General features: G+C 43.6%; 1 protein-coding gene across 1 annotated transcript in view; it reads left to right on the top strand.

Annotated features, from left to right (window-relative positions):
- Positions 1 to 27,295, top strand: part of LOC124613372 — a 148,340-nt gene that overhangs the window by 99,539 nt on the left and 21,506 nt on the right. Inside the window, exon 6 of the mRNA XM_047142073.1 lies at positions 20,796 to 21,009. Coding sequence (XP_046998029.1) covers positions 20,796 to 21,009 — 214 coding nt within the window. The remainder of the gene's footprint in view (positions 1 to 20,795; positions 21,010 to 27,295) is intronic.

Below are 27,295 nucleotides of genomic sequence, written 5' to 3'. Positions count from 1 at the left end.
TGAAGAGCATTTGAGGTAACTGAGCGCCAGCGACTTCGATCTTCTGCTATTGTGGACCAGTTACTCGGATCGATGTTCAAGTTTTTCAGATTTTTCTTGTACTGATCCTTATAGCATTTGAGAGGGGCACCTCGTGGCCTTTTACCTGTGCTCATTTCGCTGTACAGCATTTGGCGTGGAAGTCTGTCGTTTTTCATCCGCTGAACATGTCCGTCTCATCTGAGTTGATGCCCAATGATAAGAGCTTCCATGCTATACATTTTTGCTTTCTCAAGAACAGCCGTGTTGGATATGAAGACATCCCATTTCAGGTTCATGATATATCTTAGCTTCTTTTGGTTGAAGCGTTCTAGTTTCTTCAGATCACCGCAATATAACGTCCAGGTTTCGCAACCATATAGCAGGGTGGAAATGACTACAGCTTTGTACACCATCAGTTTGGTGTACAGTGTTACGTCTTTATTCAGGAAGACACGCTTTGTAAGTCGTCCAAATGCTACATGGGCAGCACCTAATCTATTCTCCACATCTTTTCCAGATGAGCAGTTAGATGACAGTATGCTTCCTAGGTAGAGGAAATGGTCCACTTGTTTCAAGGGCGTATCATAAATGGATATGCTGAAATCAGGAACGGAGGAGCCAGGAGTTGGCTGCGCCATCACCTTTGTCTTTGGAATATTGATGGAGAGACCAAATCGTTCGTACGCCCTGCTGAAGGAACCAACTGACAGCTGCAACTCTGCAGGTGAATGAGTTGGAGAAGCATTGTCATCAGCATACTGCAGCTCTGTCACACGAGTGGTACTGGTGAACCTTTTTGAATGGAGTCTGGACTGGTTGAATAATCCTCTATCGAACCTGTACTTTAGTTCTATTCCTGCATTGTTTACTGATGTCTCGTAAAGCATTTCCTTTGTCACGATTCAGGCGTGGAAGTATCGTTGATTCATAGCATTCACAAAGCAAATTAGTACGATACCAGTAACATCCGTTCTCTTTAGAGAATAGAGCTCCCACGTATAAAACAGCTTCAAGCGTCTTAATACAAATGAGCAAATATTTTAAATACCCTGACGGAAAAAATCGCAACACCAGGAAGGAGCTTTGTGACATAAAGAAAAGTTGGTAGGCGTGCTTCTACATCTGAAAGATGATGCCTTCTCGGAATTCGCACATAAGAATGGCGCTAGTAGCGCCACTATGAGAATACAAATCAAATTTGCTTGAAATACACGCTGTAACGGTCGTGAGCATTAGTTACGTTTGACAATGGATTTTTTGAGTTGATGTTGATCAACAATGCGTTTAAGACAAAAAAGTCGGAATCATCAACATGTCGTTGAGTTTGAACGTCGTGCAAAGGGGCTACAAGAAGCTGGATGTTCCTTCTGCGATATTGAAAAAAGATTTGGCAGCAATCTAGACAGTATGATTGCTGGCAGCGGTGGTCACGAGGACATACGGTAGCAAGAACAATGGGCTCCGGACGGCCACGTAACACTACCGTAAGGGACGGCCGTCGTGTTCGGCGTGGGGCTCTGGCGCATCGTTTTGCACCTGCAGCGGCAATATGACAGTAGTTGGCTCCACAGCGACAAAATAAACTGTTACTAATCGATTACTTCCAGGACAGCTCCGAGCCAGACATCCTGTAACGTGCATTGCACTGCCCCTAAAGCACCGTCATTTGCGGCTTCAATAGTGTCAAGTGAGAGCTCACTGGAGGGCAGAGCGGAGGTCTGTTGCGTTTTCTGAAGAAACCTGGCTCTGCCTCGGTGTCATTGATGGCCGTGTGTCAGTTAGGAACAGGTCACTTGAGGGCCTGCAACCAATCTGTCTGTGTGCTAGACACACTGGACCTACATCTGGATTTATGTTTTGGGCTGCAATTTCTCTCGTGGCTATCTCACTCACCCTGTCTGCAAAATTTTACGCCAGTCTGCTGATTCGGCCTGTTGTACTGCCATTCAAGAACTATATTTCAGGGGGTGTTTTTCAACAGGATAACGGTCGCCCAAATACCGCTGTTGTATCCCAACATACTCTACAGAGTGTCGACTTGTTACCTCGGCCTACTTGATCACCAGATCTGTCTCCAATCGATCAGATATGGGACATCATTGGACGACAACTCCTGCGTCATTCACAAACAGCATTAATCGTCCCTGTACTGACCGACCAAGTGCAATAGGCAGGGAGCTCCATCCCAAGGTACCCGAACCTGTACAGTACGATACGTGCACGTTTGCACGCTTGCATTCAACACTCTGGTTATTGATGTGACACCATTTCACGTTTGGAATGGATTATCTCGTGCTTACATTAACCTGTGACCTTGCAATATCAACCACTTAAATATATTACCAAAACAAATATAATCCCAAAATTTCATTAGTCCACATTAATCATTTTTTGGTGCTGCGATTTTTTCTGACAGTATATTTGCTTTAACCATGTAAGAGAGACTGAGTTTAGCAATGGTTTGAAATTATGCTAACGTGTGTTAGAAGTCGATCAGTGCTCATATTATGAAACACTGGATGAATGTAAATTGTGTCACCTGCGCCGCATTTTCAGCAAATGCTAGTTAATCAAGCATCTCAATGTTTGTGACATTTTATCTCCTGAACTATGTGTCACTCAGTGATACAATTTCGTATGGACATTCAGTGGTAAATGCGGACACTGTCTGCAGACTACGTTGTCAGTAGAGTTAGTAGTGAAGAGGTAATTAATTAATTAATATATCATGCCTGATGCTGCCGTTTTACTGCCTGAACAGGGGAAATAAAGTGAGCGATAAAGTTCTTGCTTATCATCTTTTTATTAGGGGGTGTCAGCGAGAAATAGTTTCGAAAAGGTTTGAAATTATGTGTAAAGTTTGTTGGAAGTCGCTAAGTGCTGTCATTCGCAAATACTGAACTTCTGCGCGCCGTCTGTTACATTTCCTCGACACACACACACACACACACACACACACACACACACACACACACACACACACAAATTGTTCAAATTGCTCTAAGCACTATGGGACTTAACATCTGAGGTCATCAGTCCCCTACACTTAGAACTACTTAAACCTTACTACCCTATGGACATCACACACATCCATGCCCGAGGCAGGATTCGAACCTGCTACCGTAGCAGCAGCGTGGTTGCGGACTGAGGCGCCTACAAACGCTCGGCCACAGTGGCCAGCCACACACACACACACACACACACACACGCACACACACACACACACAAACACACACAGTTTATAACTGTAGTATGTGTCTTACTGTGTTAAACATTTAACGTAATATTATAGTTCTTAAATTCTGTCAATAATCAACGAAATATTGTCAATGTAATTTTTGTTGCCCCTGAAAGCTATTAGATAACCACCCTGCAAATGTATAATGATACCGTGTCCCGGGTTCCGGGATAGTCGTTTAGAAACACAGATATCCAACTGGAGTTATTAATGGGTGGCGTATAAGAAGTGAAACAATTAATAAAACTGAAAAGCTACGATGCCACAGACAGATTTAAGGACGTTAGACTTGTAACAGCTCTCTGTTTGCGTCGGGGGTTAAAAATCTTCATTGTTGATCAAGCATAAAAGATAAACATATGTTCTCCCGGGCTTTTATTTAGTTCTTTTTGCGCTCTGCAAACTTGTACTACGTAATTTGATGTAGTTTCACGTATTACGTAGCGTATATGGAGAAAGCGCTGGTGGAAAATATTTTTACTTAATTTAGCTGATGAAACTTAAACGGCTGAACAGACTGCCATAGAACATAGCTAAGAACGTAGCTATCAGAAAACTGTATTAAAACCGAACCTTTCGTTTGGGAGCTACGATGCCATGGGCAGATACACACGTTAAACTTATAAGACCTCTCTGTTTGCGTCACAGCTTAAAAAGGTGCAACGCTGGAGTACCAAACATTAACTGGCCACTTAAACACAATAATTATAAATTGCCGGAACAACTAGACACCTCACTTTTACTTTTGTCCCATTAAGTGGATGGCACATTGATGTAAGCCAATAGCAGTGTTGGAAAGATGTGCAGGAAAGCTGCTGCCAAAGTTTTGCTGCGACAAAATGGGCGCTAATTATGATCGTTATTCATAGGAACTGCGGATTTACCAACAACCTGGAGCCAATGGTACGGCTCTTTAGGCGCGTCCTTTGCTTTCGATACTGCGGCTGTGGACGTGTCTGATCAATTGTAGGAGGCGCTTGCCTTTAAGTTGAGCAAGACGACATTCGGTGGTGCCTGAACTGGTGTTCTAGAGGCAGGTGCTGGGAGAGCAGCTCAGAGGACAAATTTAAAAGGCTGGTTATAAAGCCGCAGCATTCTTAAAAGAGCAGCGATACAGTGTTTCTCAGGACGTCTTGATCGTTGACGAGGCGGAGCAGTTTTTACATGAGGTCTCCTCACTGCTTTCAGCGCTGCATACGACGTTCTCAAAACTCTCGTTAGGGTATTGTTAAATAATTTCTGGACTGACCTGGGATAGAAGACTAACTTGTTTTTTCTGGGTTTCTTGTTGAGTGTGGAACTGCTCCAATGTACTGTTACATTTTGTATCAACGCACACTTTGCCCACATCTTGATGCTTACTTCAATATAATGATCAGGGTTCTGGCAAGCTAACTGCAACCACTTTATCGCTGCTAAAGGTATCAGCTCTTTTTATTTGTTTTTCTCATAAATACCTCTTTTTATTGAGTGAAGACGGCCCGTTACGAAAGACAGGAAATCCTCTATCATCAAAATTACAGTACACGATCCACCCCTGAAAGTAGGCAAAAAGAAGTTCGAATTGTTTGTGCAAAGGATAAACTACCGTAATTTCTCATAACGATAGCCCTATTCCAGAAATTTTTTTTATTTTTCTGCAAACCAGATATATACGACGTTAAAATTACTATCCTTTTTTCATGTATTAGATGAAGTGAAATTAACATAACTATTGCACCAGGTTTTGAATTCAAGTATTGTCAAAGCAGATATTATTTATTAAAAGTGGGCCATAGCTAGGTACTAAAGTCCCCAACAATGGTCCACCTCCCATATATTATGGTGGCTTACAGTTATGGTTTTTATGTCCATTTATTTGAGTAGGAAGTGAAAGAGAAGTATTTAGCATTTATTTTGCAAGTTATAACATTTAAACACCAAAACATAAGAAAATTACGAAGTTGTTGATTTGTCAGATACTCCATAGAGTTCTTTTACAGAATGTAAGTCTCTTTTGTTGGCCACCTTAACTAGAGGTTGAAACTGGCAAATGATGTCAGATTCGTTGTACTTAAGAACAGCCCCTTCCTTCGGCTAAATCCACAATTTTCCACTTCTTCCCATCCGCTACAGTTTTCCAAATTTCGGTGTAGCTATCTGCCCAGACTTCTCCCTCATATTTGATTAGCTTATTTTTTTTATTTTTTTTCCAAGGATTTCCCTCAAACATATATCCTGTTGTATTTCATAGACTGCCGCGCCTGTCGCCCTTCCAAGTGCAACACAAAAGAAGTGCACACCACAGTTGTGCACCTCTACACAACAATAAAATTCCACACAGGTAGCTTGGACCACAGGTAGGTGTCCAGACAATAGACATGGTGAATTAGGGTGTATAATCACTCTCACTAGGTTTGATTTAACTTCACACGCACAGCAACACCACATAAAGACTATTTCTCCCTCCAAACCCCCCACCCCCTTCTCACCCACACCCACCAGCCACCACCATCTGCTCACCTCCTCACCCTCGTAATACTGCAATATCACCCAGAAAAAAATAAATGAGGCTAGTTACATTTTTGTCTGTTTGCGGTTCATGACTACTGTTCTGGAATACACAGAAATCCACCCTCATCCTGGTACCGAAGCATGCCGCTACAGGAGCCGAGTGGCGGTGTTCTCTGATACAGAATCGTATGGCAATTAGTTGTCATCAGCAGAGGAAGTGTTGCATCTCTGTCGTGCCAGTCCAGATGACTAGATTGGACTGTCACAGCTACAACATTTTGCTGCTTCCGAGAACGAATTACCTGCATTTTATCAATGGTAGTGACGGGAAGGCCATCTGGTCACCCTCTGCCAGTAAAACAGCCAAATAAAGATTAACATGCCGACCCCGGAATATGGCCAGGAAAAAGAAGAGGAGACTCAGTTTTATTAATGGACTGCGACATTTTGCTTCTGTTGTCTAGTGGTGTTCTACGGCGCTGCTGCCAACGGAAGTCAGTGTGTACCAGTATTGCAGACATGCACATGCAGACAAACAAAAAATAATCACGTAATTTTATTTATCGAGGTGACAGGTCAAACTTCGGCTACCCCTCGTACAAACATTTTGCGAATTTGGCTGTTCTGACGCACATCCAAGCTAATTACCCATATATACACTCCTGGAAATGGAAAATAGAACACATTGACACCGGTGTGTCAGACCCACCATACTTGCTCAGGACACTGCGAGAGGGCTGTACAAGCAATGATCACACGCACGGCACAGCGGACACACCAGGAACCACGGTGTTGGCCGTCGAATGGCGCTAGCTGCGCAGCATTTGTGCACCGCCGCCGTCAGTGTCAGCCAGTTTGCCATGGCATACGGAGCTCCATCGCAGTCTTTAACACTGGTAGCATGCCGCGACAGCGTGGACGTGAACCGTATGTGCAGTTGACGGACTTTGAGCGAGGGCGTATAGTGGGCATGCGGGAGGCCGGGTGGACGTACCGCCGAATTGCTCAACACGTGGGGCGTGAGGTCTCCACAGTACATCGATGTTGTCGCCAGTGGTCGGCGGAAGGTGCACGTGCCCGTCGGCCTGGGACCGGACCGCAGCGACGCACGGATGCACGCCAAGATCGTAGGATCCTACGCAGTGCCGTAGGGGACCGCACCGCCACTTCCCAGCAAATTAGGGACACTGTTGCTCCTGGGGTATCGGCGAGGACCATTCGCAACCGTCTCCATGAAGCTGGGCTACGGTCCCGCACAACGTTAGGCCGTCTTCCGCTCACGCCCCAACATCGTGCAGCCCGCCTCCAGTGGTGTCGCGACAGGCGTGAATGGAGGGACGAATGGAGACGTGTCGTCTTCAGCGATGAGAGTCGCTTCTGTCTTGGTGCCAATGATGGTCGTATGCGTGTTTGGCGCCATGCAGGTGAGCGCCACAATCAGGACTGCATACGACCGAGGCACACAGGGCCAACACCCGGCATCATGGTGTGGGGAGCGATCTCCTACACTGGCCGTACACCACTGGTGATCGTCGAGGGGACACTGAATAGTGCACGGTACATCCAAACCGTCATCGAACCCATCGTTCTACCATTCCTAGACCGGCAAGGGAACTTGCTGTTCCAACAGGACAATGCACGTCCGCATGTATCCCGTGCCACCCAACGTGCTCTAGAAGGTGTAAGTCAACTACCCTGGCCAGCAAGATCTCCGGATCTGTCCCCCATTGAGCATGTTTGGGACTGGATGAAGCGTCTTCTCACGCGGTCTGCACGTCCAGCACGAACGCTGGTCCAACTGAGGCGCCAGGTGGAAATGGCATGGCAAGCCGTTCCACAGGACTACATCCAGCATCTCTACGATCGTCTCCATGGGAGAATAACAGCCTGCATTGCTGCGAAAGGTGGATATACACTGTACTAGTGCCGACATTGTGCATGCTCTGTTGCCTGTGTCTATGTGCCTGTGGTTCTGTCAGTGTGATCATGTGATGTATCTGACCCCAGGAATGTGTCAATAAAGTGTCCCCTTCCTGGGACAATGAATTCACGGTGTTCTTATTTCTATTTCCAGGAGTGTATTTAATCATAGGCCTTATCTCTCTACACGTGATCACAACTCTTACCTGAGAACATGCGTGGCGAGCGCAGTGTCTCAGGCTATTGTAGCACGTATTTCCTTTCCTGTGCTGCGGTCTCCCATATATGACTATCCTTCCTTTCGTTACTACTTTTCTCATAGAGGCATCTTTTGATGTCAACCTTTCTACTACCTATGTTCTTCCTTCCTTTCTTGGAATATTTTTCATTTCACCTCCTTTTGGCTGAAGAAATTTAGAGTCTCCTCTAGGGCTTGGCATTCATTTTACAAATTTTTCTGTCGCATAGTCCTTAAATAGCGCGTACTGCATGCAATGTTGAAGATCATCTGCACACAATAACTGTGCAGGCTCTTATTTGCGCTTCAAAGCTAGTGTGGCAGCTAATCAGATATGCTGGGTCGTTATGTACCTGTTTCATTGATTCCTTTAAACGCTTGGATTACACTGCTGATGCCTGAGCAGCTAATTTCCCACGCATGCCAAGGAGTAGGTGTCCCTCTTCCTGGGGCATCAGAATTCCAAGCAATGACTGTCTTCCCAGATGGCCTTGCTGCAGCTTGGTGATGCTCATGGGGAGAGCCCTTAATCAGAGTGGGCAATATCAGGGCAGACGTTTCGCACGTGAAAATGACATAAAAACGGCGTTTCTGATCTGACCATCTGATGAGATAGACAATGAAATTTCAATGTGAATAGTTATAACCCGACTGCTTTCCTTATCCTGGCTACCCCATGGGAAGAGGGACAAGTCAGATGTCTAAGAGCAAATCAATTTATCTAGTACTTTGTATGTACTCGAACTGATTGTGACAAACCCATTACTTTTTGTGAAACTTATTGAGCATGAATTTGGAGAAGTTAAGGCATTGGGAAAATGAGCAATGAATTGTTACCGATTGAAGCCTCTTCTTCTGCACAATCTACAGCTCTTCAGGCATGTGGAATCTGGGTGATATACTAGTGAACATTGTCCCACGCAGAACGTTGAACATAATCTTCCATCGAGTCCTTATGCTCCAAACAGACGAGGAGCTACAGGATAATCTTCAGGAATGAGGTGCAACTTTATGTGACACGTCCAAAAAGGTCCCATGAATAATAAAATAAATACAGGTACCTCTATCTTAGCCTTTGAAGAGAATGTCCTCTTGTAAAACGTTAGTTATGGTGTAGAGTTGAGATGTGAACCTTACATCCCCCACCATCCACTAGGTGCTTATGATGCTTGGATTTTGGCCATGTCATCCCAAAGCACAATGGATCCAAACTGTGGAAACTGCAGACGAGCACTCAAAGAAAGTAGTCCTTGTGAGGAGCCACCTTTCTGTTTCAATTGTGCAGAACACCATCCTCCACATTCATCATTTTCCCAGTCCTCAAGGAAGGAAAGAAAATGCAGGAATATAAATCTATTGACCACCTGTCGTATACTGAGGAATGTAAGGAATATAGACTCCTACATCCTGTTGATATGATATCCAATTATGCAAAAGTCACATCTACTACCTTCTTTGTGAACCAGTTCCCGCACCTGGCTAGAGTAGCAGCGTTCCCCTCCAGCGTGTACTGGTTATAGGGCTCCCTCTTGGGAACCTGCAGCCCAGAAAACCACAGATCAGAGGTCCACCGCTGGCCAGTGGCTAAGGGAATGGTGATCTTTGGTTACCAGGGCTGCCCACTCCATACCCAAGCTCATTGCGGATGGAGGAAGAGGAAGAGGAGAAGGACGAGGAGTAGGAGAACTGGGACAAGTCTACTCCGGTGAACCAAGGGGCGCCACATCTCCCCACATCATAAGATTCTGAACTAATGGTCATTGATATGGTCAACCCCCATTGGTGACAGCCAGCGATCCTAAGATGTTACCAGTCGTCCTGGTCCTTTCATGCCTAACCTGGACTCCGATAACGAGATCATTGATAAGAATTGCCGGTGCTTTACGTTCAGCTTCAGGAACTAAAACACCTTATTTTCTCCTCTTCTGCAATTTCTGTTGCTCTGCAAGAAACACACTTCACGGATGACCATTCCCCAAATCTCAATGGTTATTGTGCATTCTGACAGAACTGGTTCTGAGAGGACATCTGGAGGTGTCTGTACATTTTTTCCAAGGGGCGGTTTCCAGTTCGAAACACATTGGAAGCAATTGTGGTGCAATTATCTCAGCAATCACCACTTGAAACCTTTATATACCCCCAGACAGTCCACTTTAAACTTACCTAGAGTTCACCACCTTAACCCAACATCTTGCCCCCTTTTCTCCTACTTGGGAAATTCAGTGAACACCAACCTCTGTGAGGACAACCAATTATTCTGGTAGGGGCCTTCTACTTGACCAGTTTCTTAACCTCAATGATTGTGTCTCCTCAGTGGTGGTACTTCTAACAACTTCAGTGTGACTCATGGCATCCTTTCAGATATTGATCTAACAATTTCTGTCTCCAGTCTCATGGCTTCACGTCATCAGTCACTCCATGACGATCATTGTGAGAGTGACTACTTTATGGTGATCCTATCGCCTCCCAACCAATGTAGGACTGACTGACTAACACACTGGGTGCTTTGAAGAGCTATTGGCCATTGTATGCCTCTGCTTTTACCTCTGCCACATCGCATCACTGAGGCTGTGCAAGACATCTCCTACATGATCACCACTGGAATTACTATTCCCCTTTTGAGAGATCCCCTCCACTGCTGGCCAGTGTCATTCTGGACCAAAGACACTGCAATAGCTGTTCACGATCGCCAAAGATCCCTGTAAAAATTCACGCAACATTATTCACAGGCCAGCCTTACAACTTTTAAGAGAGTTCATGTTAAGGGTAGGCGTCTAATTAAATGCAAAATGGCTCTGAGCACTATGGGACTTAACATCTATGGTCATCAGTCCCCTAGAACTTAGAACTACTTAAACCTAACTAACCTAAGGACATCACACAACACCCAGCCATCACGAGGCAGAGAAAATCCCTGACCCCGCCGGGAATCGAACCCGGGAACCCGGGCGTGGGAAGCGAGAACGCTACCGCACGACCACGAGATGCGGGCAATTAAATGCAGTAAGAAAGAATATTGGGAGCGATTCGTCTGCTCCCTGGGAAAGTATGCCTCTTAGCCCCCAATGAGAGCCAAGCTCTGTAGTCTTCTGGGCTGCCAACGATCAACAACTGTTCCGGATGTTGTCCTTCATGGTGGACTTAATATCAACAAATCGGCTGTTGATGAAGACATTGCAACCAACTTTCCAACAGCATTGGAGTCGTCTTCTTATCTGGCTACCTTTCTACTGCAGAAAAGACAAGTCAAAGATGTCCCCCTTTTTTTCACCATCTGCCAGTCTAAGTCATATAATGAATCTTCCACTGACCGAAAATAACTTTAGTTTCCTGCCTCATCTCAGAATATGGCCCCAGGCCCTGATTCAATTCATAATCAGATGATACAACACCTGAATGTTACTCAAAGGCTACATCTGCTCAAGTTCTTCAAGCATATTTAACTCAAGTATCTCGTCCCAGTCCTTGAGCCTGTCAAAAACCCACCATCTCTCGTCAACTACCAACAGATTAGCCTCACAAACGTGTTCTGTAAACTTCTTGAAAGGATGATCATCCAAAGATTATGCTGAGTTCTAGAGTCTTCGGAGCTTTTGTCCTCCTATCAATGTTGTTTCCAGAATAGACGATCCACAACTGAATATCTGGTACAGTTGGAAGCAGCAATGTGGCAGGCTTTTTATATACGCGAACATGTCATTGCAGATCTTTTTTACCTAAATAAGGCTTACAGTATCGCTTGGTGTCATCGCATTTTACTTACTCTCGCTACCAATTTTCTGTGTCAGTTTCTATCCCACCAGTTATACCGTTTTCGGGTTGATACTTCACTCAGCTCCCCATGGGTCCAAGATAAAGGCATCCGACAGGTCTCTGTACTGTCACACTCTTCTTCATCACCATAAATGGGCTAGCGACTTCTGTTGGACCGCTGGTTGTCTCAGCACAATATCACGACGACTTTTGCATTTGGTGCAGTTCCCATTCAGTAGCCTCAGCTGAAAGCCAGCTCCAGTGCTCCTACCGATGGCCCACTGCATGGACCCTTTCCTATAGTTTCAATTATATTTGTGTATCCACAAATTTGGAAGTTGTTGCATAGCCCCGCTTCTTGGGCCTCCTTTTTGATGCAAACCTGGATTAGCTGCTTCATATTCGTCAGCTAAAGGCTAGCTGAATGTGGAAGCTTAATGATCTCTGCTTCCTTGCCCACGCAGTCTTTACTGGGTCCTGGTCTCATCCCAACTAGACTATGGCTGCTTGGTTTATGACTCAGCGGCACCTTCAGCTTTGAAACTGTTAGACCTAGTCTGTCATTGTGGAGTTCGTCTGGCTACTGGCGCCATCTGAACTAGTAGCGTAGACAGTCCCCTTGTTGAAGTGGTGATCTTACCTTTTCAGTTGCAATGGTACTAACTCTTGGTCTTCTATGGAATCGCCATTCAACAGTTCCCTTTTCATCCAACATATCCCTTTCCTTTTGTATATACAGGTCGTCGACCTCCCGACATCTACCTTCATGTGGGATTACCAGCTGGATTGTGCCTCACAGCCCTCTGCCAGGATCGCTACCTGTCCTCCCTAGAATGTATACCTGTGTTTTCTCATGCACCCTTGCCCACTCCTCTCCCCCTTCCCCCACACCCACTGGTTGATGCCCAAGCCATGAATTATGATCGATTTATTTCGAGATCCCACAGTAGCAGTTGCCCCATGATTTTTTGTCGTTTGTTACGTTCAGTTCTTCAGGAGATTCAGAGTGCTGCCAACTTTTACACTGATGGGTCTAAAACCATGGATAAGATGGAATATGCTTTTACATTCCCTGAAGTTCAAGAACACCACAAGTTGTCAGGAACATGTAATGTTTCTTACAACAGAGCTGATGCTGATAGCCATTAACGAAGCCCTCCACTTTATTAAATGGGCCTCCCTTGACTGCGTTTTAATATGCAGTGACTCAATGAGTAGTCTTCGTGCCGTTGACAAGCGTTACCCTTCTCGCCCTGTACTCTCTGCTATTCAAGGCCTTCTCGCTGAACTTAGTAATATTGACTGCTCAGTGGTCTTTCTCTGGGTCCCAAGTCCTGTCGTGTCCCATGGAATGAACTGGCTGACAGTTTCTTTAGAGGAACGATTACTCGCGCCCATTCACTTTGCTGATACAGATCTGTGGGTGCAGATGACACGTCTCCTCACTTGGAACGATATCTGGTTGGGTACAGGTCCTCTAATAATCTTAGCACTATCTAGGAGATTACTGTTGCAAGGCGCTCTTCTTTCCGTTCTTTCTGGAAGGAATCCATCATCCTATGTCGCCCCCACACTGATCATATAAGGTTAATACACAGTTTTATTTTATGTAACGAGCAACCCACACATTGTAGTTGTGGAGCCATACAGACTGTAGCTCATATGCTGGTGGAATGCCTCTTTCTATTCCTCTATACTAAGCATGACCCTCCAATATACATCTACATCTACATTTATACTCCGCAAGCCACCCAACGGTGTGTGGCGGAGGGCACTTTACGTGCCACTGTCATTACCTCCCTTTCCTGTTCCAGTCGCGTATGGTTCGCGGGAAGAACGACTGTCTGAAAGCCTCCGTGCGCGCTCTAATCTCTCTAATTTTACATTCGTGATCTCCTCGGGAGGTATAAGTAGGGGGAAGCAATATATTCGATACCTCATCCAGAAACGCACCCTCTCGAAACCTGCCGAGCAAGCTACACCGCGATGCAGAGCGCCTCTCTTGCAGAGTCCGCCAATTGAGTTTGTTAAACATCTCCGTAACGCTATCACGGTTACCAAATAACCCTGTGACGAAACGCGCCGCTCTTCTTTGGATCTTCTCTATCTCCTCCGTCAACCCGATCTGGTACGGATCCCACACTGATGAGCAATACTCAAGTATAGGTCGAACGAGTGTTTTGTAAGCCACCTCCTTTGTTGATGGACTACATTTTCTAAGGACTCTCCCAATGAATCTCAACCTGGTACCCGCCTTACCAACAATTAATTTTATATGATCATTCCACTTCAAATCGTTCCGCACGCATACTCCCAGATATTTTACAGAAGTAACTGCTACCAGTGTTTGTTCCGCTATCATATAATCATACAATAAAGGATCCTTCTTTCTATGTATTCGCAACACATTACATTTGTCTATGTTAAGGGTCAGTTGCCACTCCCTGCACCAAGTGCCTATCCGCTGCAGATCTTCCTGCATTTCGCTACAATTTTCTAATGCTGCAACTTCTCTGTATACTACAGCATCATCCGCGAAAAGCCGCATGGGACTTCCGACACTATCTACTAGGTCATTTATATATATTGTGAAAGGCAATGGTCCCATAACACTCCCCTGTGGCACGCCAGAGGTTACTTTAACGTCTGTATATGCCCAACATACTTAAGAGATATTCTGAAATTGTTCACAGAAATGTTTTGAATGCTGTCTCCTGTAGAGTGATTTTCCCAGTCCCCCACAAAGGAACCGACGTCTGCCACCTGCTTTACCTACGACTGAGGCTATGTGATCATTCAGTTTCATATCCCTAGAAATTATGTGTACATTAAACCAAATCGCTGCTTTGTGTAGCAGTTGTTATTAAGACTTTATTTTCTTTGGCTATAGGCCTACTTCGGCTCAAAGGCCATTTTCAAGCACTTTCCATATTACGACGTTGACGATTTTTCTGTCAGATGTCTTACTTGGTGCGTTTTTAAGCAAAGCACATGCTAAATTATAAATTACTCGCTAAGTAATGTCTGAGCAGTGGAATTTTTCTTTGTTGGCCAGTATCGTTAAGATCTTGTTAACATTTTGTGAGTTTGATAGCTTTGAGTTATGTCAGCGATGTTACGCGCCAAGTAAGATATCTGACAGAAAAATCGTCAACGACGTAACATGGAAAGTGCTTGAAAATGGCCTGTGACACAAATGGGTGACTTTGATACGGATGTTTTAAGCACCTCCGTGTTTGAAACGTATATAGATGATGAATATACGATGACACAAAAACTTGTTACAATTAGGCAAGAAAAAATTGGCTTCAAATCAACGAAATTTAAAAGGCACTAGTTTCAAATATCTCAGAAGTAATTAAAAAAAAAAGGTCGTGTGACTAGGCCCTTTCGTCGGGTAGACGGTTCGCCGGTGCAAGTCTTTCGATCTGACGCCACTTTGGCTACTTGCGCGTCGATGGGGATGAAATGATGATGATTAGGACAACACAACACCCAGTCCCTGAGTGGAGAAATTCTCCCACCCAGCCGGGAATCGAACGGCTGACCACTTTTTTTTTTCATTTTGTTCGGTATTGGTCGTTGCGTTTGGTCTGGGCGGACATCACAAGACATCCGTTCAAGTTGATCGTTGATTCCTTTACTCAGTTTTTTATTACAGAGGGCAAGCAGCCCTCTGACCGATTACGCTAAGCTACCGTGCCGGTTAACCACTCAGCTACTGGGGGCGGACTCTCAGAAGTAATGATACAAGAGTTTTTAACGAAAAAATGTGACATAGCTGCAGCACGAGGCACATTTCTGAGAAAGATGCAAGGTGTAAGGTAAGAAGGTAGTTCAACAACAGTTCAATAACACCTTGATAAAACATGGCTGAATCAGAAGCGTTCCAGGAAACCTTGTTGGAAAATGAGTGAGGCTACTGGCCGTTTTGAAGTTCTCACAGGAAAAAGTTGTCAGATAGTTATTTTGCATTCTGGCGTTTCTTGTTCTGTTCCTGAGACAAAATTTGCATTCAGATGTAAGAAAAAGAGCGATGACTGCCAACTGGAAATGAACGCTATCAGTTTCAAGAAATTATTCACTGAATAGTTCTTGCCATACCTTGCTCCGAAGTCGGTCATTGTAATGGCCAATGCCAGATAGAATTCAGCTTTTACACAGACATCGCCAAATACAAACGCAGAAAAGCGGATATTGTACTCTTACTTACAAATAAAACTGTTCCGCACACCGCAGGGGCAAGACTTAATAACTAACAGGATTGACAAGCATTTAGCAACTGAAACTAGACCCTTCCTAACATCTGTTACGGAAGGTAACAATAATGAAATGTCGTGTAACTAGGGCCTCCCGTCGTGTAGACCGTTTGCCGGGTGCAAGTGTTTCGATTTGACGCCGCTTCGGCGACTTGCGCGTCGATGGGGATGAAACACAATACCCAGTTCCTGAGCGGAGAAAATCTCCGACCCAGCCGGGAATCGAACCCGGGCCCTTAGGATTGACATTCTGTCGCGCTGACCATTCAGCTACCGGGGACGGACCGTAACAACAATGAGACCAGGAAATGGTCTGAGGAATGAAAGCTAACCAGTTCAGCAGAAAAATGAAGGTGTACTGGGCGAATAGAAAAGTTCAAGGTACCAACAAGAGAAAGGTACTAAATTTCACCCAGGACATCAGAAGTGGCAGAAGACCACAGTAAAGATAAAATACAACCACCGTAGTCCACATGTAGCACAAATAAGTTTAAAAAATGAATTTAAATAATAAATTAATAATTCAAATAGGTTAATGATACGACGGCGTGCTGAAAAGTAATGCATCTGAACTTTTATGTGAAAATTCTTGAAGCTTTTTAAATAAAACAAACTTCATTAACACGACACATCTTTATTCTTCGTGTCTAGATATTTGCTTCGCAACATAGTCACCATGGCGGCGAACACATTTCTCCCAGAGAGAGACTAGTTTGTTGTTACAGTCACTGTAGAACGTTTGACTCTGTTGACAGGGCCACAACCTCATCTCTACTACCACCACTTCATCGCTGTCAGAGTGAAGTCCTCGAAGGTGTCCCTTAAGTTCTGGAAGCAGATTAAAATCAGATGGGGCCAACTTGGGACTGTATGGAGGACGATCCATGACAATGGACCCAAGGTATCGGATTTTTGCAGATGTAGCGCTTTTATGTGGTCTGGAATTGTCATACTGAAGGAGAAGTGGTATCCCATGTATGGACAAACTGTTCGAATTCGTGCTTTCAGTTTTCTGAGCTGCTTCTCACACGACGACATAATTACTGCAAACGCCACCATTACATGCTACAATTCGTAGCCCTCTGGCGGCAGAGGCTGCAACCCGCGTCAGCCAAGCAAGAAAGTCGACTGAGTAACAAATCATGACATGTGGTGTCTCAACCAATACTGAAAACAGAATTAAAAAATTGGAGGCATTACTTTTCAGCACGCCCTCGTAATAATAATAATAATAATAATAATGGCTACATTACATCTCAGTAGATATCAGTGGTCTTACTTTGTTACTGTTTTATGAGCAAAACCATCGAGATTATGTTTTATGTTACTCTTACGCCATCTTTAAAACCAGGACTGACGCCAGTGGCAGGTGTCCCGTATATTAGTTTCAATTGTGAAGGTGGCCTAATTCCTGTAAAACTGGATAACTAAAAAACAACAAATCCTCAAAACTTCGACAACGTCTTATTTCAACACGACATAAAATCCAAGCGTGCAATCACCATTATCAGTATTTCTCTTAGCACTACGAATGCACGCACATGCCCTCAGACTATGGTTACGTCAGCGAATACACTGGTGTAGTCCTGCTGCTTTCACATACACCTACCTTTTGCGAAGATAGTTTTTTTGTTATTTTTCAATTTCTTTACCCCTGGCCCTACTCGACATCCTGTGGTTCGCTGGTTCTGCCCGTGACCTGTGGACTCGCCAGCTACGTCGGATTTGTCGTTGGCAGCAGGTGTGATCAGCCGTCGTCAGCCATCATTACCTGTCTGGCATGTTTTCCATTGGGAGAGAAACGTTTTGAAGACAGCGCTGGGATCGAACCGTACACGCTACAGGGGGGCAGCCAAAATGTTTATTCCGTGAAGGGACAAAAACCTTCCTATCAGATGGAGAAGACATATTTCTGTTAACATGAACAACGTACACTGCTTGACAATTGCTAAGAAACAACTGACACTTGTTACGGAAGAACTGCCAATTGCTACGCAACAGCCGACGATTGCTGCGATCACCCGACCAGTGACAGTAAAAGGAAACCTAGAGGGCGGGAAATGCTAAATGCAGTGAAGCGTGTGTACGAACGCTCTTTATGCATTCTATAGTTTATGCAGTACAGTGTTTGACGGAGGTTGTTGGGGAAACGATTAGTGCGACACCCATGTGGTACGGCATCTTTTGAAAGGTTCCGATAGTGCACGAGCAGCACAGTATCACTACTGTGGCCACAGTAATGGTGTGTCCAGAAGTGTCATCTCGCTACTAAAAAAGAGCGCTGAATGTGGAAACGTGATGCGAAAGAGTGCCGATGATCCGTAGACGGTCCACCACATGCAAGATGATCGATACGTAGCCCTAGTGCCTAAAAGGAACAGACATTTCACTCCTAGACAGATTACTGCAGACCTCACAGCCGCTACCGGTACACGTGTTTCTGCCAGAACCATTTCGCGGCAATTAAATTAGGCTAGTTTGTATGCTCGGTAGCAACTTAAATGCATCACAGTTCAATCTCGCATTCATCAAGACAGAGTTCGTCGGTGTAGGCAGGATGTTGGTCGGGGTCAGCAACAGTGATCCAGAGTGGTTATCTCCGACGGATCCAGCTTTTCTGTGACAAGTGTTTCTGGCAAGCAATTAGTGTCGAGAGAGAGCACAACACGTTACACTACAGAATATTTACGAACGTCATAGGTATGACCTAGGCATTATGGTGAAGGCAGGCACATTATTCACAATGTCCGAATACCGCTGCATAGCTTTGCATACCGTTACAGCACACGATATTGCAGGGAGAATATTCCGGATCATGTCCGCCTGCTTAGGGACGCGGCAGGTCACGACTTTCTGTTTATAGACGACATTGTCCGTCTACATAGGGCAGCTGAGGTGTCAGACAGACTGAGAAAGGAAGGTATCAAACGTATGGAATGGCCTGCATACTCCGTGGTCCAAAACCCTATGGAGCATGCCTGGAATGCTCTGGGCAGGCCAGTTTCTCATCGAAAATCCACTCCCAGAACTGTACAAGAACTGGAAAATGTCCTTGAGAGAGGAGTGGGACAATATCCCTATCCCTCCCTCCCCCCCCCCCCCCTCCCAAGGATTCCTAAACAGGTTGGTAACCAGCATGAACAACAGGTGTAAAATGTGCTTCAGTGGTCTAAGAGGGTATACATCCTCACTGAGAGTCCGTTATCGACATTTATGTCGGAAATATGACCTATGTGAAACACACACGATATTTTTGTCTGTTAGCCTGCTTTTCCATTGGTGAAATCTATACCATTTTTCGTTATAAATATACCACTTTTGATATTCGCTATTTTTGGCTTCATTAAAACAGCAAATAGTTAACACTTTCACCCAGAAGACAAATACTTGTTTATAAAGAATGATTAATGTATAATAAGATGTCGCATAGCGACGGTGGAATATACCAAATAATGTAATTCGTTGTCTTTGGACGGCAATATGAACAGAAGAATACGGATCGATATGCGATCCTTCACTATTTTGTTCGCTGGAGAACAAATGAAGCCCTGAGCGCTTGACACTTGTACTGTTTTCCTTAAGTAAGACGGACGCAGATTTGTGGCGGTCTGATCTAATTTTTTACTAAATGTATAAAAACGTGTTCCGTCTAAGTTTGAGTGAAGTGTAAAAAGAAGAACTGTCATAACTTATTGTGACGACACACGGGCGACTCAAGAGGACAATGGCTATATAAAAGAGCACTCAATGGACATGAAACGGACATAAAAAATTACCGTCATTGTAGTACTAAGCATAAGGTACGATATATGTTTTAGTTATAATAAATATTTGTTCTGGAAATACTGAATCATTTAGCAGTGCTCATTCCTATCATATCCTCAGTATTATTTTCATTTTAATTATGCATTTTGCTAAGATTACAGAAACCAAGATCAGCAGTCCAATGTGCGTGTTACATTGACAAAAAGACAACCGTTTTATCGTCTCCTTGCATCAACTTTAATACTGAATTTCCCTTTTGTGTGATGTTACAGTTGTTTTTGCGCCCCTGAGAACTTTCTGGTCCCTTAGGAAATTGTTTTGTCATAACAATAACTTCACGACCGGGTATGATCGTATCTACGATAATGAAGTAATTAGAAAGACGAAAATGCAATTTCTTAATCATTAGCACGCTAGCTGTGACTGATTCAATGGCTCTGAGCACTATGGGACTTAACATCTATGGTCATCAGTCCCCTAGAACTTAGAACTACTTAAACCTAACTAACCTAAGGACAGCACACAACACCCAGCCATCACGAGGCAGAGAAAATCCCTGACCCCGCCGGGAATCGAACCCGGGAACCCGGGCGTGGGAAGCGAGAACGCTACCGCACGACCACGAGATGCGGGCTGACTGATTCAAGCCACGCGACACTGCAAATAAAGACTATTCACATTTCATAATGCAATATTCTATGACAATGGTCAATCCATGATTCTTACGCCGATTGTGATTGATAAAACAGTAAGCGAAATCTGAAATTCCAACTTTTCCATTGAATAACAACATCACTTTTATTTTGTTACATCACACACTCTACCTGTATTACGTGTGTGCTGTTTTTCACGTCGTCCACATATCCTCTGATTATTCCTGTCCAACAATATCTCTTTTCCTTGGCAATTGTCCAGCAGTGAAGGAAAAAAAGGCTCCCTACTTGTACTGGTATATCTCATCAATAAAGACGTGTTAAGACATCCCGATTTATGCTTGAATGACTCTAGTACTACAAGAATCCAAAGTGAAATCATACTGTTCTGCGAGTTTTCCAGCATTTCGCTGACAACTTTATTCTGTAGCCACTTAGCGACGGCCGTGTTGCAGCCTGAACACGGTGCGGCTGTGGCTACCGCAGCTGTTCACGACGCTGGAAGAGTTCTACGAGGCGCAGCGGCTGAGTGGCAACTCGACGCCAGTCTACATGTGCGATACTCTCACTGCCCATCGGCTAGAAAAAAAATGCCTCACCACAACTGTCGTCCCCTTAAAGACGGAAGGTCACAACGGCAGTGCTGCCGCAGGGGGCCGCTGCAAACCGGTAAGCTCTAAAGTAGCGCTGGTCACAATGTGCTCCGCGGAGACCTGCGGCTCCGCAAGGCATCGGCAGCGCTTCTCTCAGTGCTTACAGGGGAACCTCCCCACCGCACCCCCCTCAGATTTAGTTATAAGTTGGCACAGTGGATAGGCCTTGAAAAACTGAACACAGATCAATCGAGAAAACAGGAAGAAGTTGTGTGGAACCACGAAAAAAATAAGCAAAATATACAAACTGAGCAGTTCATGTGGAAGATAGGCAACATCAAGGTCAGTGTGAACCTAAGAGCGCCGTGGTCCCGTGGTTAGCGTGTGCAGCTGCGGAACGAGAGGTCCTTGGCTTAAGTCTTCCCTCGAGTAAAAAGTTTAATTTATTATTTTCAGACAATTATCAAAGTTCAGGCACTCACACATAATCAACTTCGGTCTCCAAAATTCCAGGACATGTTCAGATTTGCTTGGACATATGCAGGATCTGACGGTCTACACACGGAAAAATTTGAAAAAGTTAAAAACTTATGTTTTGACAGAGCACAGGGAAAACTGTGCGACTGTGAAACTGTTGCATTCGTTTGTTGCAGATTATGTGACAAACTCTTATGTTTTCATCACTTTTTGGGAGTGATTATCACATCCACTAGAAAACCTAAATCGGGCAAGGTAGAAGAATCTTTTTACCCATTCGCCAAGTGTACAAGTTAGGTGGGTCGACAACATATTCCTGTCATGTGAAGCATATGCCGTCACCAGTGTCGTATAGAATATATCAGATATGTTTTCCTGTGGAGGAATCGGTTGACCTATGACATTCCGATCAAATGTTTTCGGTTCCCATTGGAGAGGCGCGTCCTTTCGGCTACTAATCGCGCGGTTTTGCTTATTAGAGTGAACAGAGACGTCAATGATCGAACTGACAGATCATAACTTTGCAAAAATAAAGAAATTAAACTTTTCACTCGAGGGAAGACTTGAACCAAGGACCTCTCGTTCCGCAGTTGCTCACGCTAACCACGGGACCACGGCGCTCCTAAGCACGGTGGCTCCTAGATGTTGCCTATCTTGGGCATGGACTACCCAGTTTGTATATTTTGCTTATTTTTTTTTCATAGTTCCACACAACTTCTTCTTGTTTTCTCGATTGATCTGTGTTCAGTTTTTCAAGGCCTATCAACTGTGCCAACTTATAACCAAATCTAAGGGGGGTGCGATGGGGAGGTTCCCTTGTTAGTAGCCAAAAATAGCAAAAAATGAGGCGACATACAGAATAATAAATCTACAATAATGCCACTAAATGCTTTGAAGGAAAGAGCGTAGCTTGCTCGAGTACGTATGTAGCGACTAGATACTTGTCACTATACATACGTACATACGTACAGCGGCTGTGCTAACGCTCTCTCTCTCTCTCTCTCTCTCTTTCTCTTCCTCTCTCTCTCTCTCTCTCTCTCTCTCTCTCTCTCTCTTTCTCTTCCTCTCTCTCTCTCTCTCTCTCTCTCTCTCTCTCTGCAAGCCGTGTCATCTACAAAGGTCTCGAACATTCCACTATACTCTCTCCAGTCTCCGGCTGACTCATCCACAACCACCTTGAACGGCCTCGAAGGACATCGTCGCTTGGCTCTCTATGCATCACCCGTGCCGCGCAACACAGAGCGCAGTTCCCATTACAGTTTACGATTGCAACATGCAGTCCAATTCAGCACAGGAAGCCCGCACACCACTTTGGGACCGTAATATGTTGAATGCGTGTTCGTTATTCACTACAGTTATAAAATACAGTGTGGTGTGGCGATGTTATTTCATGTCTGTAAAACAATAAAATATAAATATCGGTTTAAAAGATAGAATCGAGCATTGGCTTAAAGGTGTTGCAAGGAAAACTTGCATCCAAAGTTCAAAGGTGGTTTGCCCGGAAGATGTGGCATCAGTTTCAAAGAATTCCAGTCAGAGTACGAGATTCAAGAAGGTGATGCAACGATTTCAAGCTCCATACTTTCAAACAATAGGATATCTTACGACTCGCTAAAGATAAAAAAAAGATAGAATGAGAATCTTACATTGGTCTCTGATTTGTCGATTTCAACGTCTCACCTCTCTGCCTGTTATTTAGCAAGCTACTTCCGAGTAGTGCCATGTTACCTGTTAAAATGCGAATGTTAGGACTTGAATGAGAAAGCCACGGAGGCTTCGTGTTTGGTCAGCTATCGCACTCCACAAGCAGGCGAAGCGTACACTGTCACTGAGAATGTAATGAAATCATGTGTAGCAGGTATAGCAGAATGTACGCTCGATGAAAAATCTGAAAAGAACTTTCGGGCGCAGCCCCGAATACTCCCGCGGTCAGAAAAATGGTACCGGATCCTCCCAAGCCCACAAGCACAGCGCCAGCGACTAAATCCCGCTCAAAGTGACGCGCAAAGCGTGCATAAGTGAATCAATACTTTTTGTTTAAAACATGGGAGGGGTAGGGAAAGGAGATAAGGGACATGGCAGAGATAATTATATTATTGTCTGTAGTACAACATACAATGTGTGAGTTTGGGAGGACTCGGTCCTGTTACCTGCTTACCTACCTGGTTTCGGGAGGATTCGGGGCTGCGACCAAACTTCCTACAGTGCCGCCTTCGAACGACACTTTTCCCTATCGAAATAACGGTCTCTCAGGCTATATCAGACTAGAAATAATCAGTCGCCTTCAACACAACAAATTCGTCTTACAAATTGATGAGTTGATTAATGTTGCTGGTCTGGCTGTCTTGCTGATAACTGTACGATAACCATTTAAACATTCACTCTAAGAAGACTTGCTAATGTGTACATTGTTGCTAACTACTACTAGACTACCAGTAAATAAATTTTAAACATGATTAACAATTTTTTTCGAATGTACCATCTCGACGAACGACTCTTTCGGTATCTGTACTGATGGGTGCCAAGACAAGGACTGGTAAACCAGCAGGAGTGATACCACTAGTAAAAAGTGAAGCGCCAAACTGTAGTTCCAGCAATTGTATACTGCAGAGACAAACATTCGTGATAAAGAAGATGCCAGTAAATCTAAAACTGGTTCTGGTCAAAGCAGTAAAAATAAACCACGCAGTTTTTGGGCCAAATGTTTTTAGTATTGTATGGAGGTTATGGGATCAGACATAAAGCACTATTGATCCGTGTTGTGATTATACGGTTACCTCAGTGTAAGACCTCAACAAGCTTATTCGTACTAGGAGCTGAATTACAAAATTTTGTGATTGATATTTTTTTACATTAAAAGATAGTTTGAGCGATGCGATGTGGCATGATTGTTCAGACTAGTTTTTTGGTAGATAGATTCAGAAAATAATTGTGAATTAAATCTGTCTTAAATCTGTGACGTGAAAATAAAATAACTAATTTCCCTTCATTACGATTTATAGTGCAAATTATTCATGGAACATGAAACTAACTAATTCTTTACAAGGAAAACAGACAGCAGTTTCAGTACTAATAACAAAATAATCGCCTAAAAAACTAGATTTTTTGATTGTTTGCGTTAGCAAGAGGGAATTAGGAAGTTTAACACCGAATGTGTTAGTTGGCGAGACAGATTACGTAATCAAACATTTGAAGAATTGGTCCGGTGTCTCCATGATATGCGCGCGTCATGAAATGAATTCATGGGCTCAGAATCATTTTCTACCAAATTTTCGGAAGCCAGAAAACACGTCAAACGCAACCGACAAATCTCTATTTTTTTAGAAATGATATCAGATTCAAGCATGGAACCACTGTTCGAAACAACATCACTTCATGATTTTTGCACAGGATTCATGATCAATATTCACAACTTGCCACACATGCTGACTGTTCTACCGTTCCCAAAAAACTTGTGTAAAAGGGGATTCTGGCTTCAACTCTCTTCCGTCAGTACCGGTGTTAAACAGCTGGTCAAAAATGAACAAAAAAACTTCATACCTCTCATTCAGTGGAAACAATTTTTCAATTTACACAGAAGTCTATACAGTGCTATTTTTTGTATTGCACTAATGTGTATCGTTTTGTGTATTGTTGCAGAAGTCAGTAGTGTACAGTGTACCTAATTTTGCATGATTTTCATTCAATAATTATAATTAAAAACTGGACATAAAACAAAGTTTTTCTTTTCGTAGGGTTTCGCAAAATATTTAGTGTTTCGAAAGGGCTCCAATGCCAAAAGAATTTGAGAATGGCTGCTCCAGAGCAAGCAATAGTACAAAGCCAGTTTTCCATCACATTTCTACCAACAATACGAATAACCACTTTGAACACAAACGTAAATATCGTAAAAAATACAGGTAGTAGCTTGCATAAATACAAATGCAGTAAGCCACCAGGGTGCGGATTATCCTCATATAATTCGGCGATTTTTGGAAAAATAAGAGAAAGCCTGTTCTAATAAGAACGAATGTTCTCCATCAGAATACGCTACTCCGCTTGTTACTCCTGATATACAGCCCAAGTACTTTGCGGGATCTAGTCACACTGTCAGACATCCCTGAAGTACTTTTCCATTCTTTCCCAATCCCTCTTCAAATATTGTATACAACATACTGACCACAGATTAGCAACAAGGTTCAGCTATTGTCATTTTCTGGAAATCCGTGAATGTGCTCGATGCAAACCATGATATTTGTAAGGCTTTGAACAACGTGAAGAAGTTAACAATATTCTTGGAGGTGTGATTCGTCTAATGCAACCAAATAAAAGGCTATTTGTATTGTGGCATATGCGTTTTACTTTTTAATTATTTGTGAAGCATCTTTAGTGACCTGTAAAACATGTTTGCTTAATGTATGTAGGCCTAATTACTGTGTTACGTAACAATTGCTGCAGATATGTTACTAAATTACATTTTTGTTTCTCTGTTATTCAATGAGAAGTTTAGTACCGATATTCGTTTCTACTTAGGATTTGTGATCTTATTAGTCCATATATCATATTGAAGTTGTACTTTGTTGGGTGGTATACATCAGGATGTCCGAATTTCGGCATTTCCAAACACATTTTAGTGAACATTTCACTTTCGCTATTCTCTGCGTTTTGTTTTAGATTGTTTAATGTATGTAGTGTTCCATATTGTCACTATGTGTACTTTTTGTGTTATGGTATCTCATTGTATTGTGTGTGTGTGTGTGTGTGTGTGTGTGTTTGTGTGTGTGTGTGTGCGTGGCGCGCACGCAGAATTTTTGTGGCCGTCGAGATCGTCATCTGGCCTGATAACGTTCTACATCTGTGTGCGATCGTTTTAATGGCTAACATGATCAGTCCATGTTCCTTATGGTTCCTTATATTGATATGGCTATTTATTATTTTCAAATTAAATAATAATTTAATCTTCAAAACTAACATTCAGTGAAAAGTAAAAGTGCGGTGTTCAATTTAAAGGTGTCCGATAAACGCCGAAAACCGAACATACTCGTGTAGACAGATCAAGTAAGTACAATTCCAGAAAGGCAGACATATGGTAGATAAAGGTAACAAATCGTACGTAGAAACAAATAGTAATTTAAACTTACGAAACCTGTGCTACCAAAAGTTCGCCCTCAACTAAAACAAGTGAATACCAAAAACCGTAATACAGCAACATGTCTGCAATAATTATTATAAAACGCAATTACTAGGTCTAGTATGTAAAACAAACGTGTATTACAGGCCACTGGAAATTAGCCACAATAAGAAGAAGTGGAACACGTATGGAACAATACAAGCTGCCTTCCTCTGAGCTGCTTTAAATGAACCACTTCTCCAAGAATATAGAAGCAACTACGGAACAATAAAAAATAGACAAAATGAAGATAATGGTAGATTTCTCACAGAATAAAATTATTTTGTTCTCCACTGGAAGTGGCCTTGAAGATCACAGTAGCGGGGAATGTGACGCTACCGATCTTGTGAGGCAAATTTCTAGTTATGACCGCGTCTTGTGAGGCTAATTTCTAGTTATGACCGCGCAGGTGTCGAAAACACCCGAGAATGATTAAACAGCGACGCCTATGAAGTGTGATTTGAACACACACATGTGCGGTTCTATGCGCTACAGTCTGGAGCCACGTGACCGCTACGGTCGCAAGTTCGAATCCTACTTCGGGCATGGACGTGTGATGTCCTTAGGTCAGATAGGTTTAAGTAGTTCTAAGTTCTAGGGGACTGATGACCACAGCAGTTAAGTCCCATAGTGCTCAGAGCCATTTTTTTGAACACACACACACACACACACACACACACACACACACACACACACACACACAAGCACTGAAATACGTCGATCTGTTATTATATCA

Source organism: Schistocerca americana, chromosome 4 (assembly GCF_021461395.2).
Source record: "Schistocerca americana isolate TAMUIC-IGC-003095 chromosome 4, iqSchAmer2.1, whole genome shotgun sequence".
NCBI lineage: Eukaryota > Metazoa > Arthropoda > Insecta > Orthoptera > Acrididae > Schistocerca > Schistocerca americana.
This window is presented reverse-complemented; position numbering and strand designations above follow the sequence as displayed.